This window comes from Bos javanicus, chromosome X, assembly GCF_032452875.1.
Source record: "Bos javanicus breed banteng chromosome X, ARS-OSU_banteng_1.0, whole genome shotgun sequence".
Taxonomy (NCBI): domain Eukaryota; kingdom Metazoa; phylum Chordata; class Mammalia; order Artiodactyla; family Bovidae; genus Bos; species Bos javanicus.
In genome coordinates this window covers 4,506,857-4,522,955 of record NC_083897.1, presented here as the reverse complement: position 1 = coordinate 4,522,955, position 16,099 = coordinate 4,506,857, and the positions used below count along the sequence as shown (strand labels likewise).

Genomic DNA, 16,099 nt, shown 5'->3' with positions numbered 1-16,099 from the left:
GTAACCCTCATAGTCAACAAAAGAATCTGAAATACAGTACTTGGGTGCAATCTCAAAAACAACAGAATGATCTCTGTTCATTTCTAAGGCAAACATTTCAATATCACAGTAATGCAAATCTATACTCCAACCAATAATGCTGAAGAAGCTGAAGTTGAACAGTTCTATGAAGACCTACAAGACCTTCTAGAACTAACACCAAAAACAGATGTCCTTTTCATCATAGGGAACTGGACTGGAAAAGTAGGAAGTCAAGAGACACCTGGAGTAACAGGCAAATTTGGCCTTGGGGTACAGAATGAAGCAGGGCAAAGGCTAACAGCGTTTTGCCAAGAGAACGCACTGGTCATAGCAAACACCCTCTTCCAACAACACAAGAGATGACTACACATGGACATCACCAGATGGTCAGTAATGGAAATCAGATTGATTATATTCTTTGCAGCCAAAGATGGAGAAGCTCTATATAGTCAGCAAAAAACAAGACCAGGAGTTGACTGTGGCTCAGATCATGAACTCCTTATTGCAAAACTCAAACTTAAATTGAAGAAAGTAGGGAAAAATACTAACCATTCAGTTCAGTTGCTCAATCGTGTCTGACTCTTTGCAACCCCATGAATCACAGCACGCCAGGCCTCCCTGTCCATCACCAACTCCTGGAGTTCACCCAAACTCATGTCCATCGAGTCAGTGATGCCATCCAGCCAGGTATTACCTAAATCAAATCCCTTATGATTATACAGTGGAAGTGACAAATAGATTCCAGGGATCAGATCTGACAGACAGAGTGCCTGAAGAACTATGGACAGAGGTTCATGACATTGTACAAGAGGCAATGATCAAGACCCTCCCCAAGAAAAAGAAATGTAAAAAGGAAAACGGTTGTCTGATGAGGCCTTACAAATAGCTGAGAAAAGAAGAGAAACTAAAGGCAAGGAAAAAAGGAAAGATATACCCATCTGTGTTCAGAATTCGAAAGAATAGCAAGGAGAGATAAGAAAGCCTTTCTAAGTGATCAGTGCAAAGAAATAGAGGAAAACAATAGAATGGAAAAGACTAGAGATCTCTTCAAGAAAATTAGAGATACCAAGGGAATACATCATGTAAAAATGGGCACAATAAAGGACAGAACTGATATGGACCTAAAAGAAGCAGCAGATATTAAGAAGAGCTGGTGAGAATACGCAGAACTATATAAAAAATGTTAATGGCTCAGATAACCACGATGGTATGACCACTCACCTAGAGCCAGACATCCTGGAGTGCAAAGTCAAATGGGCCTTAGGAAACATCATTATGAACAAAGCTAGTGGAGGTGATGGAATTCCAGTTGAGCTATTTCAAATCCTAAAAGATGATGTTGTAAAAGTGCTGCACTCAATATGTCAGCAAATTTGGGTGACTCAGCAGTGGCCACAGGACTGGAGAAGGTAAGTTTTCATTCCAATCCCAAAGAAAGGCAACGCCAAAGAATGTTCAAACTACCACACAATTGTACTCATCTCCCATGATCTCAAAGTGATGCTCAAAATTCTCCAAGCGAGGCTTCAACAGTACATGAACAAAGAACTTCCAGATGTTCAAGCTGGATTTAGAAAAGGCAGCACAACCAGACATCCGTTGGATCATAGAAAAAGCAAAAGAGTTCCAGAAAAACATCTACTTCTGTTTTATTGACTATGCTAAAGCTTTTGATTGTATGGATCATAACAAACTGTGGAACATTCTTAAAGAGATGGGAATACCAGACCACCTTACCTGCCTCCTGAGAAGTCTGTACACAGGTCAAGAGGCAACAGTTAGAACCGGACATGGAACAGTGAACTTGTTCCAAATTGGGAAAGGAATACATCAAGGCTGTATATTGTCACCATGCTTACTAAACTCATATGCAGAGTACATCGTGTGAAATTCTGGGCTGGATGAAGCACAGATGAAATCAAGATTGCTGGAAGAAATATAAATAACCCCAACTATGCAGATGACACCATCATTATGGCAGAAAGAGAAGAGGAACTGAAGAGCCTCTTGATGAAAGTGAAAGAAGAGAGTGAAAAAGCTGTCTTAAAACTCAACATTCTTAAAACCAAGATCATGGCATTCAGTCCCATCACTTCATGTCAAATAAATAGGGAAACAATGGAAATAGGGAGAGACTATTTTCTTGGGCTCCAAAATCACTGCAGATGGTGACTGCAGCAATGAAATTAAAAGATGCTTGCTCCTTGGAAGAAAAGTTATGACCAACCTAGACAGCATATTAAAAAGCAGAGACATTACTTTGCCAACAAATGTCCATCCAATCAAAACTATGGTTTTTCCAGTAGTCATGTATGAATGTGAGAGTTGGACTATAAAGAAAGCTGAGTGCCAAAGAATTGATGCTTTTGAACTGTGGTGTTGGAGAAGACTCTTGAGATTCCCTTGGACTGCAAGATCAAACCAGTCAATCCTAAATGAAATCAACCCTGAATATTCATTGGAAGGACTGATACTGAAGCTGAAACTCCAATACTTTGGCCACCTGATGCGAAGAAGTGACTCACTGGAAAAGACCCTGATGCTGGGAAAGATTGAATGCAGGAGGAGAAGGGGACGACAGAGGATGAGATGGTTGGAGGGTGTCACCGACTCAATGGACATGATTTGGGTGGACTGCAGGAGTTGGTGATAGACAGGGAGTCCTGGTGAGCTGCGGTTCATGAGGTCACAAAGAGTTGGACACGACTGAGCCACTGAACTGAACTGAACAAAGGAGACAGTGTTGTCATAACTGGAGAGGTAAAATGAGGGAAGTCGGGAGTGTGAGTTTTCATGAGGCAAATGTAAATAAAAAACAATCAATGATCCCAAAATGAGGGAGTTATTTAGACTCTTCAGTAATGTTGGAGATTGTGTAAAATAAGGACAGAAAGTTTCAATTGAATTTAAGGACCTGAAAATCATTGATGATTTTAAGAACACTTTTAATAGCATGATGGAGGCAGAAGCCAATATGCATTGAGGAGTAATAGGGAAGTGATTAAATGGAGCCAACAAGGTTGAGCACAAGATACGTGGCTTAGCCAAGATAGAGAAAACTAGATGGGGCTGTGGGATTTTAGCATCCTTAATATTTAGAGTATATTTATGTTTGGAGTGAGATCTTAAATAATAGGTAGGGGAGGGAGGGAGAGAGAGGATGAACAGTGCAATATTTTTATAGTATCTGGTAATAATTCTAGCAAATACACAATGAATTTAACTATGATTGCCAACTGTTCAAAAAAATGCAAAACCAAAATTATAGGTGAAAATACTGGGTCCTGAAGCAAAACTATCAGAAATAGATTGCTCTCCTAGGGTAATTGCAAAGCAAATGTCTTTAATGAAGAGTCCCTCCTTTTTTTCATGAGACTACCTACAAAGAAAAGGTGGCAAGAATACACAGAACTATACAAAAACGATGTTGATGATCCAGATAACCATGATGGTGTGCAGTCACCTAGAGCCAGACATCCTGGAATGTGAAGTCAAGTGGGCCTTAGGAAACATCACTACGAACAAAGCTAGTAGAGGTGATGGAATTCCAGTTGAGATATTTCAAATCCTAAAAGATGATGCTGTGAAAGTGCTGCACTCAATATGCCAGCAAATTTGGAAAACTCAGCAGTGGCCACAGGATAGGAAAGGGTCAGTTTTAATTCCAATCACAAAGAAAGGCAATGTCAAAGAATGCTCAAACTACCACACAGTTGCACTCATCTCACACACTAGTAGTGTAATGCTCAAAATTCTCCAAGCCAGGCTTCAACAGTATGTGAACCATGAACTGCCAGATGTTCAAGATGGATGTAGAAAAGGCAGAGGAACCAGAGATCAAATTGCCAACATCCGTTGGATCATTGAAAAAGCAAGAGAGTTCCAGAAAAACATCTACTTCAGCTTTATTGACTATGCCAATAACTTTGTGTGGATCACAACAAACTGTGGAATATTCTGAAAGTGATGGGAATACCAGACCACCTGACCTGCCTCTTGAGAAATCTGCGTGCAGGTCAGGAAACAACAGTTAGAACTGGACATGGGACAACAGACTGGTTCCAAATAGGAAAAGGAGTACGTCAAGGCTGTGTATTGTCACCCTGCTTATTTAACTTATATGCAGAGTACATCATGAGAAATGCTGGGCTGGAAGAAGCACAAGCTGGAATCAAGATTGCCAGGAGAAATATCAATAACCTCAGATATGCAGATGACACCACCCTTATGGCAGAAAGTGAAGAGGAACTAAAAAGCCTCTTGATGAAACTAAAATAGGAGAATGAAAAAGTTGGCTTAAAGCTCAACATTCAGAAAACAAAGATCATGGCATCTGGTCCTATCAATTCATGGGAAATAGATGGGGAAACAGTGTCAGACTTTATTTTTCTGGGCTCCAAAATCACGACAGATGGTGACTGCAGCCATGAAATTAAAAGACGCTTACTCCTTGGAAGAAAAGTTATGACCAACCTAGATAGCATATTCAAAAGCAGAGACATTACTTTGCCTATAAAGGTCCGTCTAGTCAAGGCTATGGTTTTTCCTGTGGTCATGTATGGATGTGAGAGTTGGACTGTGAAGAAAGCTGAGTGCCAAAGAATTGATGCTTTTGAACTGTGGTGTTGGAGAAGACTCTTGAGAGTCCCTTGGACTGCAAGGAGATCCAACCAGTCCATTCTAAAGGAGATCAGCCCTGGGTGTTCTATGGAAGGAATGATGCTAAAGCTGAAACTCCAGTACTTTGGCCACCTGATGCGAAGAGTTGACTCACTGGAAAAGACTCTGATATTGGGAGGGATTGGAGGCAGGAGGAGAAGGGGACAACAGAGGATGAGATGGCTGGATGCATCACTGACTCTATGGATGTGAGTCTGAGGGAACTCCAGGAGTTGGTGATGGACAGGGAGGTCTGGCGTGCTGCGATTCATGGGGTCACAGAGTCAGACATGACTGAGCAACTGAACTGAACTGAACTGTGAATAAATAAATAAACCACACAATTGACTAAAGTAAGAAACGTAGGACAGCATAGTATGGCCATTGCTAGTGTTTTGTCTTTATCATCTCAGTTAATTCTCACAATACCCTGGTGACGTAGTTCCTATTGCTGTCCTCATTTCACAGATGTAGAGACCAAGATTAAGTGAGAATAAGTAAACCTAACAGTTTAGCCAGCTAGCAAATGGTTAGCACAGCCAGGATTTAGATGCCAACAATCGGGATCCAGGGCCCCTCACTCCCATAAACCTAATGCATCAAACCATGATTTGTGGTTATTACTTGAGGCTCCATTCAGTATTTAAGGTTTTAAAAGTGTGAAGTTAAGTAAAATTTAAAGAAAAACACTACCATGGCCTGATGCCAAAGTAAGGCAACGTTTGTCAAGGGTCACATGGGTTACTACAGTTGGGAAAACACACATTCACTGTGGAAATCTGAGCTGTGAAGGGACACACTTCCTGAGCTGTCATAGAATTCTCAGGCAGTCTAATGCAAATCATGATGAAAACTCTAATAGGTCTCTCATGAGATAACTAATATTAAGCCAAAATTGTGCATAGGCTATCAAGCCAAGCGAAGCAGAGGCCTGATGAACTCAATCAGGGCCAACATGAGGAGGAAACGTCTTGGTTAAAATCAGGAAGAGGTATCAGACTGCCATCTCTTACCATCTTTTTGAAAAAGAATTGGTCACCAAACCCTTTTTTAGTTAATTTCTTACCCACTCTCCAGAAACTTGAAGCAGAAGGCATTATGCCTTAGGCACTGTAGGTGAGATGACCCGGTCCCATGATACATTTGCTGCTAAGTCGTTTCAGTCGTGTCCGACTCTGTCCGACCCCATAGACGGCACCCAATCAGGCTCCACCGTCCCTGGGATTCTCCAGGCAACAAGTCTTGGGGCATCCATAAAACACTTCTTCAAGGAAAAATCATAGAGCCTGCAATCTGGCCTGGCTCTCTCTTATTTGACAATAAATAAAATGTATTTATTCTTCAGCAAGGGCTCAGGAAGGTTTCTAGAAAACATGATGAGGGGAGATAAGGGGGTGGGGGGCAGCTACAAGAAACCAGGTAATTCAGCCATGTCCACAGGGGTTCACCACAGGAGACATGTATACCTCTATAGAGCATTTACAGCCAGAAGGAATAGGAACTGTTTATAAAGATGTAGCTCAATACATAGTTGCAACAAAGGCAAAAACAAAAGGAAGGGGCTCTCTCTGTACCCCATAAGCATTCTTGAGTGTTCTAAACACTGTGCAAGTTTCTACACTTGCAATTTGATGTGGATTCGTTACTAAAATAGGCTAACGGCCTTTCTTAAGGGGGTGGGCTGGGTTTTGTTTTGTATGGCAGACTCGGACTTCAGCCTCACTGCAAAAACTCAGAGCAAGCAAAGGCCTAGCTGGTCCAATTATACACGGGGTTTATTTTCCTGTAAACAAACAGATGGCCCTCCATATCTGTGGGTTTCACATCCGCAGATGCGGAGGGCCCGCTTTGGAACTTGAGCATTCGCAGATTTTTGTATCCCCTGAGGGTCCTGGAACCAATCCCCGGCGACACCAAGGGGTGAACGTATTAGTTTGATTGCTTCTCCTTACTTAGTACTGGCTGCTGGATATGGCGGGCTGAGCCAGGAGATAGTCCCCAAACGTTTCTCCAAGGTCTACGGAGCTAGGGTGAGGGCCTGCTTTTCCCGTCCACAAATCAGGCACAGGCCCTTGGTCTGGGAAGACGCCAGACCAAGTGCGCAGTCCTTGGTCAGCTAAGTTGCAACTAAGTTTGCCTGAGTTCTGCTCTCACTCACGCTCCCTACCAGCGCCCCCCGTGGTGCGCACCTGGAGTCTCCCCCGCCCCCGCACCTCCTGCCCACCCCGCCCCGGCCCCCAGGACAGCCCAGCTCCTGCCGCATGCACACCTCAGCTGACCCAACCCCCAGCAACCGATGATAAACCCCCAGGGAGCGTGTATCCGGACTCTAGTCCTGACCCGACGCCAGAGTAGCCCTAACGGTGCCACATCGCGGGCCGCCGCTTCTAGCCCTGAGTCCAGAGCCGGGGTCTCGGGAGATCCAGGACAGCCTCCGCTGCAGGCACAGCCTCCTCGACAGCGGTCGGAACATGAAGCCTCAGCCGCAGCGTGGCCACAATGCCGATGCCAACACCGACGCGGCCGTCGCGGGCTTCCTCAGGCTGGGGGTCAAGGAGAATCGGGAAGAAGCTCACGGTCAGTGGCAGGCTGGGCGCTCGGTTCACAGGGTTCCTGGAAACGAATTTCCCTAGGGAGGGGCGAGCGGGAGGATTCCTCCTCAGACGCGGCGGGTTCCTGCCTCTTCCTCAGCGGGCTCGCTCGACGGCCTGATCTTTGGCTTTGGGTTTCTTGTCTTGCAGAGGCCGAGCCCGCGAAGGTCTCGCTTCCTGGAGAGAGGGGAGAGGAGCCGAAGGCTCAGTCCGAACCTGAGCAGGGAGCAGCCGCGGAGGGGAAAGAGGCGGGATATGAAGAAGGAGAAGAAAAGGAAGGCGGCGATGTGGGCGCGGGAGATGCGGGCCCCCCGGATGGGGAAAGCCGCGAGGCCAAGGCTGAGGTAGAGGCTGAGGCGGGCGCGGGCGGCGGCGAAGACGGAGAGAAGGGCGGGGAGGAGCAGCGCCCGGGAGCCGCCGTCGAGGTTCGGAAGGCGGCAGACAGGCGCCACCGAGTCTCCCGGCACACCTTCACGCTGGAGCAGCTGCGGGAGCTGGAGGGAGTTTTCCACCGCACTCCGTATCTCGATGCGGCCATGCAGTAAGCGGGCAGCTCTGGGGGCGTCGGCTGAGGCGAGCGGGTCCCTGTCCTCAGCTCCGGAGTTGAAAACCCCCCGGGGCCTGGGGCGGGGGCGGGGGCTCCTCTGCCCGGTGGGGATCGAGGCAGTATTACGGTGGGGAGTTTGAATAAGTCACGTGGGGAAACTGTCGGCCCACAGTTAACAAATGAGTCGCCTGAGGCATGGTGGAGTACGTGCGCGGTTGGATTCTACTTTGATTTGAAATATTCGTCATCAGTTATTCATGGATTATATTTGCATTAACGTAAAGACTACATTGAACGTGAAAGTGAAAGTCACTCAGTCGTGTCAGACTCTTTGGGACCCCATGGACTGTATAGTCCATGGAATTCTCTAGGCCAGAATACTGGAGTGGGTAGCAGTTCCAATCTCCAGGGAATCTTCCCAACCCAGGGATCGAACCCACGTCTCCCGCATTGCAAGAGGATGCTTCACCAGCTGAGCCACCAGGGAAGCCCAAATACTACACTGAAAGAAAAGTGAAAGTGAAGTCGCTCAGTCGTGTCCGACTCTTTGCGATCCCATGGACTGTAGTCTACCAGGCTTCTCTGTCCATGGGATTTTCCAGGCAAGAGTACTGGAGTGGGTTGCCATTTCCTTCTCCAGGGGATCTTCCTGACCCAGGGATCGACCCCAGGTCTCCTGCATTGCAGGCAGACGCTTTACCCTCTGAGCCACCAGGGAATACTGCATTAAAAGATCCTTTATCTTAATTACTGAATTTTTAGTTATCCTTAAAGTTTGTGCCTGAGGTAGAATTGTACCTAAAGCAAGCTACAGGGTGGAGAATGAATGGATTGCTGAGTGTCTGTGAATGCAGGTAAAATTTTAAAAGCTATCATTTACATTGCACTTACTGTGTTATGCACTTGCCCTAAAGGGTTTTCTACAGATTGTCATCGAATCTTCACAACCCTATGTGAATGTGGTAGCTACTGTTTTTTATCCCCGCTTCACCTGTTAAAAAACTGAAGCCCAGAGACGTGAAGAGACTTGCCCAAGATCCACACAGCAGGGATGTGGCTGTTCAATAGGCAAGGCCAGAGGTGATGGTGTGTTGGTCCAGGTAGTGGTAATAGAAGTGAAGAGATTAAAGAGGTATTTATAAGGTAAAATTGATGGCAATTCATGGTAGTTTGGACATAGGAGTAAAAGGAAATGATTAAGAAAAAGATCTGAATTTCTGATTTGCCCAACTGAATGGCGGGTGGTATACTCACTGAGCTAGGCAATATTGAAAGAGTGACAGAAGTTTGCAAGAGACAGAGAAGGACTGATTGGAGAGGCTGTAGGCAAACCATATCATGGAAACCTCCATGGTGGTAGATGATTTAATGAGAAGGGATGGTAAATAGCATCAACTTTGGCTCAGTATTTTCTGTTCAGTTTGATTACTCCAAGTTCGGTTGGCTTTTGCTGTGTGATAATTCTAAGAATCAGCCCAATTTCTCCCTTTCTCAAGTGTCAAACTCAAGATGCCCCTTGATTTGGGTGTCTAGAACTGCCTATATCTCATTTATACCTTTTGACTGCCTTCACCCAGTTCCCCCACCTGACTCCCTCCGGTAACCACCAATCTAATCTCTCTTTTTTTAGTTTGTTTCCTTTTGAAGTATAATTGACCTACAACAATATGTTAGTTCCTGTTCTACAACATCAGATCAGATCAGATCAGTCGCTCAGTCGTGTCCGACTCTTTGCGACCCCATGAATCGCAGCACGCCAGGCCTCCCTGTCCATCACCAACTCCCAGAGTTCACTCAGACTCACATCCAACAAGTCAGTGATGCCATCCAGCCATCTCATCCTCTGTCGTCCCCTTCTCCTCCTGCCCCCAATCCCTCCCAGCGTCAGAGTCTTTTCCAATGAGTCAACTCTTCACATCAGGTGGCCAAAGTACTGGAGTTTGAGCTTTAGCATCATTCCTTCCAAAGAAATCCCAGGGCTGATCTCCTTCTGAATGGACTGGTTGGATCTCCTTGCAGTCCAAGGGAGTCTCAAGAGTCTTCTCCAACACCACAGTTCAAAAGCATCAATTCTTCGGTGCTCAGCCTTCTTCACAGTCCAACTCTCACATCCATACATGACCACAGGAAAAACCATAGCCTTGACTAGACGGACCTTTGTTGGCAAAGTAATGTCTCTGCTTTTGAATATGCTATCTAGGTTGGTCATAACTTTCCTTCCAAGGAGTAAGTGTCTTTTAATTTCATGGCTGCAGTCACCATCTGTCGTGATTTTGGAGCCCAGAAAAATAAAGTCTGACACTGTATCCACTGTTTCCCCATCTATTTCCCATGAAGTGGTGGGACCGGATGTCATGATCTTCGTTTTCTGAATGTTGAGCTTTAAGCCAACTTTTTCACTCTCCACTTTCACTTTCATCAAGAGGCTTTTTAGTTCCTCTTCACTTTCTGCCATAAGGGTGGTGTCATCTGCATATCTGAGGTTATTGATATTTCTCTCGGCAATCTTGATTCCAGCTGTGTTTCTTCCAGTCCAGCGTTTCTCATGATGTACTCTGCATATAAGTTAAATAAACAGGGTGACAATATACAGCCTCGACGTACTCCTTTTCCTATTTGGAACCAGTCTGTTGTTCCATGTCCAGTTCTAACTGTTGCTTCCTGACCTGCATACAAATTTCTCAAGAGGCAGATCAGGTGTTCTGGTATTCCCATCTCTTTCAGAATTTTCCACGGTTTATTGTGATCCACACAGTCAATGGCTTTGGCATAGTCAATAAAGCAGAAATAGATGTTTTTTTTGAACTCTCTTGCTTTTTACACGATCCAGCGGATGTTGGCAATTTGATCTCTGGTTCCTCTGCCTTTTCTAAAACCAGCTTGAACATCAAGAATTTCACGGTTCACATATTGCTGAAGCCTGGCTTGGAGAATTTTGAGCATTACTTTACTAGCGTGTGAGATGAGTGCAATTGGCTATTCCAAATCCTGAAAGATGATGCTGTGAAAGTGCTGCACTCAATATGACAGCAAATTTGGAAAACTCAGCAGTGGCCACAGGACTGGAAAAGGTCAGTTTTCATTCCAATCCCAAAGAAAGGGAATGCCAAAGAATGCCCAAACTACTGCACAATTGCACTCATCTCACACGCTAGTAAAGTAATGCTCAAAATTCTCCAAGCCAGGCTTCAGCAATACATGAACCGTGAACTTCCTGATGTTGTACAACATAGTGATTCATTATCTCTATACATGTAAAAATGGTCACCATGAGTCTGTCACCATAAAATATATTCTATAATTATTGACTATATTCCCCACACTGTACATTTCATACCAGTTATTCATTTATTTTTCAACTGGAAGTTTTTACCTCTTAATCTCCTTCACCTATTTCTCTCCTCCCCCCACCCCTCCTTTCAGACAACCACCTGTTTTTTTTTTTCTCTGTGTGTATAATTTTGTCTCTGTTTAGTTACATTTGTTCATTTGTTTCATTTATTAGATTCCACATGTAAGTGAAATCATACAGTGTCTTTCTGTGTCTGACTTATTTCACTAAACATAATACTCTCTAGGTCCATCCACATTGTTACAAATAGCATAATTTCATTCATTTGTATGACTGAGAAGTATTCCATTGTATATATATACCACATCTTCTTTATCCATGTATCTGTTACTGGGCACTTAGGTTGCTTTCATATTTTGGCTGTTGTAAATAATGCTGCTGTGAACATTGAGGTGCAAATATCATTTTGAATTACTGTTTTCATTTTCTTTGATATTTACCCAAGAGTGGAATTGCTGGATCGTAGGATAGTTCTATTTTTAGTTTTTTGGAGAAACCTCCATACTGTTTTCCATAATGGCTGCACCAGTTTACATTCCCACAGTGTAGGATTCCCTTTTCTCCACATCCTTGCCAACATTTGTTATCCTTTTGATGATAGCCATTTGACAGGTATGAGGTGATCTCATTATGGTCTTGATTTGCGTTTCTCTGATGATTAACAGTGTTGAGCATATTTTTTCATATGTCTGTTGGCCATCTGTGTATCTTCTTTGGCAAAATGTCTGTTCAGGTCTTCTGCCCATTTTTGCATTAGGTTCTTCATTTTTTGATACTGAGTTGTATGAAGTGGAGTGAAAGTCACTCAGTCGTGTCCAACTCTGTGACCCCATGGGCTATACAGTCCATGGAATTCTCCAGGCCAGAATACTAGAGTGGGTAGCCTTTGCCTTCTACAGGGGATCTTCCCAATCCAGGGCTCGAACCCAGGTCTTCTGCATTGCAGGTGGATTCTTTACCAGCTGAGCCACACAAGGGAAGCCCAAGAATACTGAAGTGGGTAGCCTATCCCTTCTCCAGCCGATCTTCCCAACCCAGGAGTAGAACCAGGGTCGCCTGCATTGCAGGCGGATTCTTTACCAACTGAGCTATGAAAGAAGCCCGACTTGTTTTTATAAATATTGGATATTAAGTCCTTGTCAGTAATATCCTTTGCAAAAATTTTCTCTGATCCAGTAGGTTGTTCTTTTGTTTTGTATATGGTTTCCTTTGCTGTGCAAAAGCTTTTAAGTTCAATTAGGTCTCATTTGCTTGTTTTTGCTTTTATTTTTTTGTCTTAGGAGACAGATCCCAAAAAGTATTGCTGTGATTCATGTCAAAGAGTGTTCTGCCTGTTTTCCTCTAGGAGTTTTATAGTATCTAGTCTTACATTGCCTTATGGAGAAGGCGATGGCACCCCACTCCAGTACTCTTGCCTGGAAGATCCCATGGACAGAGGAGCCTAGTAGGCTGCAGTCCATGGGGTCACTAAGAGTTGGACATGACTGAGCGACTTCACTTTCACTTTTCACTTTCATGCACTGGAGAAGGAAATGGCAACCCACTCCAGTGTTCTTACCTGGAGAATCCCAGGGACGGGGGTGCCTGGTGGGCTGCCGTCTATGAGGTTGTCCAGAGTTGGACACAACTGAAGTGACTTAGCAGTCTTACATTTAGGTCATTAATCCATTTTGGGCTTATTTTTTAATGTTCTGTGAGAAAATGTTCTAATTTCTTTGACATGCAGCTGTCCAGTATTCCTAGTACCACTTATTAAAGAGACTGTTTTCTCTGTTGTATATTCTTACTTGCTTTGTCATAGATGGACGATAAGTACTTGGGTTTATTTCTGGACTTTCTCGTCTGTTCTAGTGATCCATGTGTCTGTTCTTAATGCCAGTACCATATTGAGTTTTTTTGTGTTTTTTTTTTTTTTTTGCTACACCCCATGGCTGGAAAAGGAGTATGTCAAGGCTGTATATTGTCACCCTGCTTATTTAACCTATATGCATAGTACATCATGAGAAACGCTGGGCTGGAAGAACTGAACTGAACTGATGGCATTCAGAATCTTCTCTGACCAGGGATCGAACCCAAGCCCCCTGTAGTGAAAGGGCGGTATCAGGTGTCTTAACCACTGGACTGCCAGGGAAGTGCATTGATGACTATAGCTTTGTGGTATAGTCTGAAGCCAGGGAGTGTGAAACCTCTAGCTTTGTTTTTTATTTTTTTTTCCTCAAGATTACTTTGGTCTTTTGTGGTTTCACGTAAATTTCAGGATTATTTATTCTTTGGGTGAATTTATTGTTGGGTAAACAATGTCATATATTTCACTTTTTTGTAGGTTCTTTTAGTTTTTTTTTTTTTAATTAATTTTTATTGGAGTATAATTGCTTTACAGTGTTGTATTGGTTTCTCCAGTACAGCAAAACGAATGAGCTATATACACATAGCCCCTCTTTTTTTTTTTATTTCTTTCCCTGTCATGTATTTTGATAGAGCTTGCATTAAATCTGTAGATTGCTTTGGGTTGTATGGATATTTTAGTGATATTAATTCTTCCAATCCAAGAACATAGATTATCTTTCCATTTCTTTGTATAATTTTTAAATTCCTTCAGCAGTGTTTTATAGTTTTCAGAGTATAGGTCTTTCACTTGATGAAAGCTTATTTCACTTCCTTTGGTGAAACCAAACCTCCTTGGTTAAGATTATTCTTAGGTATTCTTTTTAATGCTATTTCAAATTTTATTCTTTTTAATGCTATTTTAAATGGGATTGTTTTCTTGCTTTCTCTGATAGCTTATTATTAAGTGTATAGAAAAGAAAGACATTTCTATATATTAATCTTGAATCCTGAAACTGTACTGAATTCATTTATTAGTTCTAATAGATTTTTGGTGGAGACTTTAAAGTTATCTTTTTTAAAAAATTGAGGAGTAGTTGATACACAATATTATATGTTTTAGGTGTACAACATAGTGATTCACAATTTTTAAAGGTTGTACTCCACTATAGTTCTTATGAAATATTGGCTGTATTCCCTGTGCTGTACAATGTATCCTTGTAGCTTATTTATTTTATACATAGTAGTTTGTACTTGTTAATCCACTACCCCTATCTTGTCCCTCTCTCTTGTCTCTCCTCACGGATAACCACTAGGTTATTGTCTATATCTGTGAGGCTTCTTTTTTGGTTATATTCAATAGTTTGTTTTCATTTTTAGATTCCACATATAAGTGGCATCATACACTATCTGCCTTTCTCTGTCCTACTTATTTATTTCACTGAACATAATACCCTCCAAGTCCATCCATGTTGTTGCAGATGGCAAAATTTCATTCTTTTTAATGTTGAGTAGTATTCTGTTGTATGTATATACCATATCTTCTTTATCCATGCCTATGTTGATGGACACTTAACGTTCCTTCCATATCTTGGCTATTGTGAATAATGCTGGTATGAACATTGGGGTGCATGTATCTTTTGGGATTAGTTTTTCTTTTTTTTAAATATATACCTGGGATTGAAATTTCGGGGTCTTATGGTAGTTCAGTTTTTAAGTTTTTGAGAAACCTCCATACTCTTTTCTGCAGTGGCTGCACCAACTTACATTCCCACCAACAGTGTGCAAGTGTTCTCTTTTCTCCACAAGCTTACCATCATTTGTTATTTGTAGTCTTTTTGATGATAGCCATTCTGACATGTGTGAGGTGATATCTCATTGTAGTTTTGGTTTGCATTTCTCTTGTGATTAGTGATGTCTGTTTTATTGAGGTGTAGTTGATTTCAAATATTCTATTAGTTTCAGATGTGCAACATACTGACTGAAAATTTTTATAGATTATTCTTCATTTAAAGTTATTATAAGATATTGGCTGTATTCCTGCTGCTGTAAAATAAATACATCCTTTTTAATTTTCCCATTCAGTTTCATTACTAGTAATTGATCTGTTCAAATTTTCTATTTCTTCTTGCTTCAGTCTTGGTAGACTGTACATTTCTAGAAATCTGTTAATTTCTTCTAGGTTATCCATTTTATTGATGTCTAATTAATTGTTCATAGTAGTCTCTTATGATCCTTTGTATTTCTGTGGTGTTGATTGTAACTTCTTTTTCATTTCTGATTTTATCGATTTGGACCCTCTTTTTCTTGATGAGTCTGGCTAAAGATTTATATATTTTATTTACTTTTTCAAAGAATCAACTCTTATTTGCATTGCTATTTTATATATTTTAAAATATATTTCATTTATTTCTTCTCTGATTTTTGTGATTTCTCCCTTGTACTAACTTTGGGTTTTGTTAGTTCTCTTTTTTCTAGTTCCTTTAGGTGTGCAGTTAGGTTGCTTATGTGAGATTTTTCTTATTTCCTGAGGAAAGCTTGAATTACTACAAACCTCCCTCTGAAAACTGCTTTTAGTACATCCCATAGATTTTGGATTATTGTGTTTTCATTTTTGTTTGTTGCCGGGTTTGTTTGTTTGTTTGTTTGTTTTTCATCTTTGATTTCTTCAATGACTCATTCACTGTTTGGTAGCATTTTGTCTAGCCTCCATGTACTTGTGTTTTTTTGAAGCTTTTTTCCTTGCAGTTGATTTCTAGTCTCACAGCATTGTAGTTGGAAAAGATGCTTGATACCATTTCAGTTTTCTTAAATTTATTGACACTTGTTTTGTAGAGAATGTTCCACGTGCACAAGAGAATGTGTTCAGTTCACTTCAGTTGCTCAGTCGTGTTTGATACTTTGCAATCCCATGGACTGCAGTACGCCAGGCCTCCCTGTCCATTGCCAACTCCCGGAGTTTACTCAAACTAATGTCCATTGAGTTGGTGATGCCATCCAACCATTTCATCCTCTTTCATTCCCGTCACCTCCTGCCTTCAATCTTTCTGAGCATCAGGGTCTTTTCCAATGAGTCAGTTCTTCCCATCAGGTGGCCAAAGTATT

The 16,099-nt window shown here is 42.3% G+C and overlaps 1 protein-coding gene across 1 annotated transcript in view; it reads left to right on the top strand.

The window, feature by feature from the left end:
• The first annotated feature begins 6,916 nt into the window (after positions 1-6,916).
• Positions 6,917-16,099, top strand: part of LOC133242430 (rhox homeobox family member 2-like) — a 28,327-nt gene continuing 19,144 nt past the window's right edge. The window contains exons 1-2 of the mRNA XM_061408588.1: positions 6,917-7,257; positions 7,422-7,812. Of these exons, the coding sequence (XP_061264572.1) occupies positions 7,152-7,257; positions 7,422-7,812 (497 nt within the window). The 5' untranslated portion in view covers positions 6,917-7,151. The remainder of the gene's footprint in view (positions 7,258-7,421; positions 7,813-16,099) is intronic.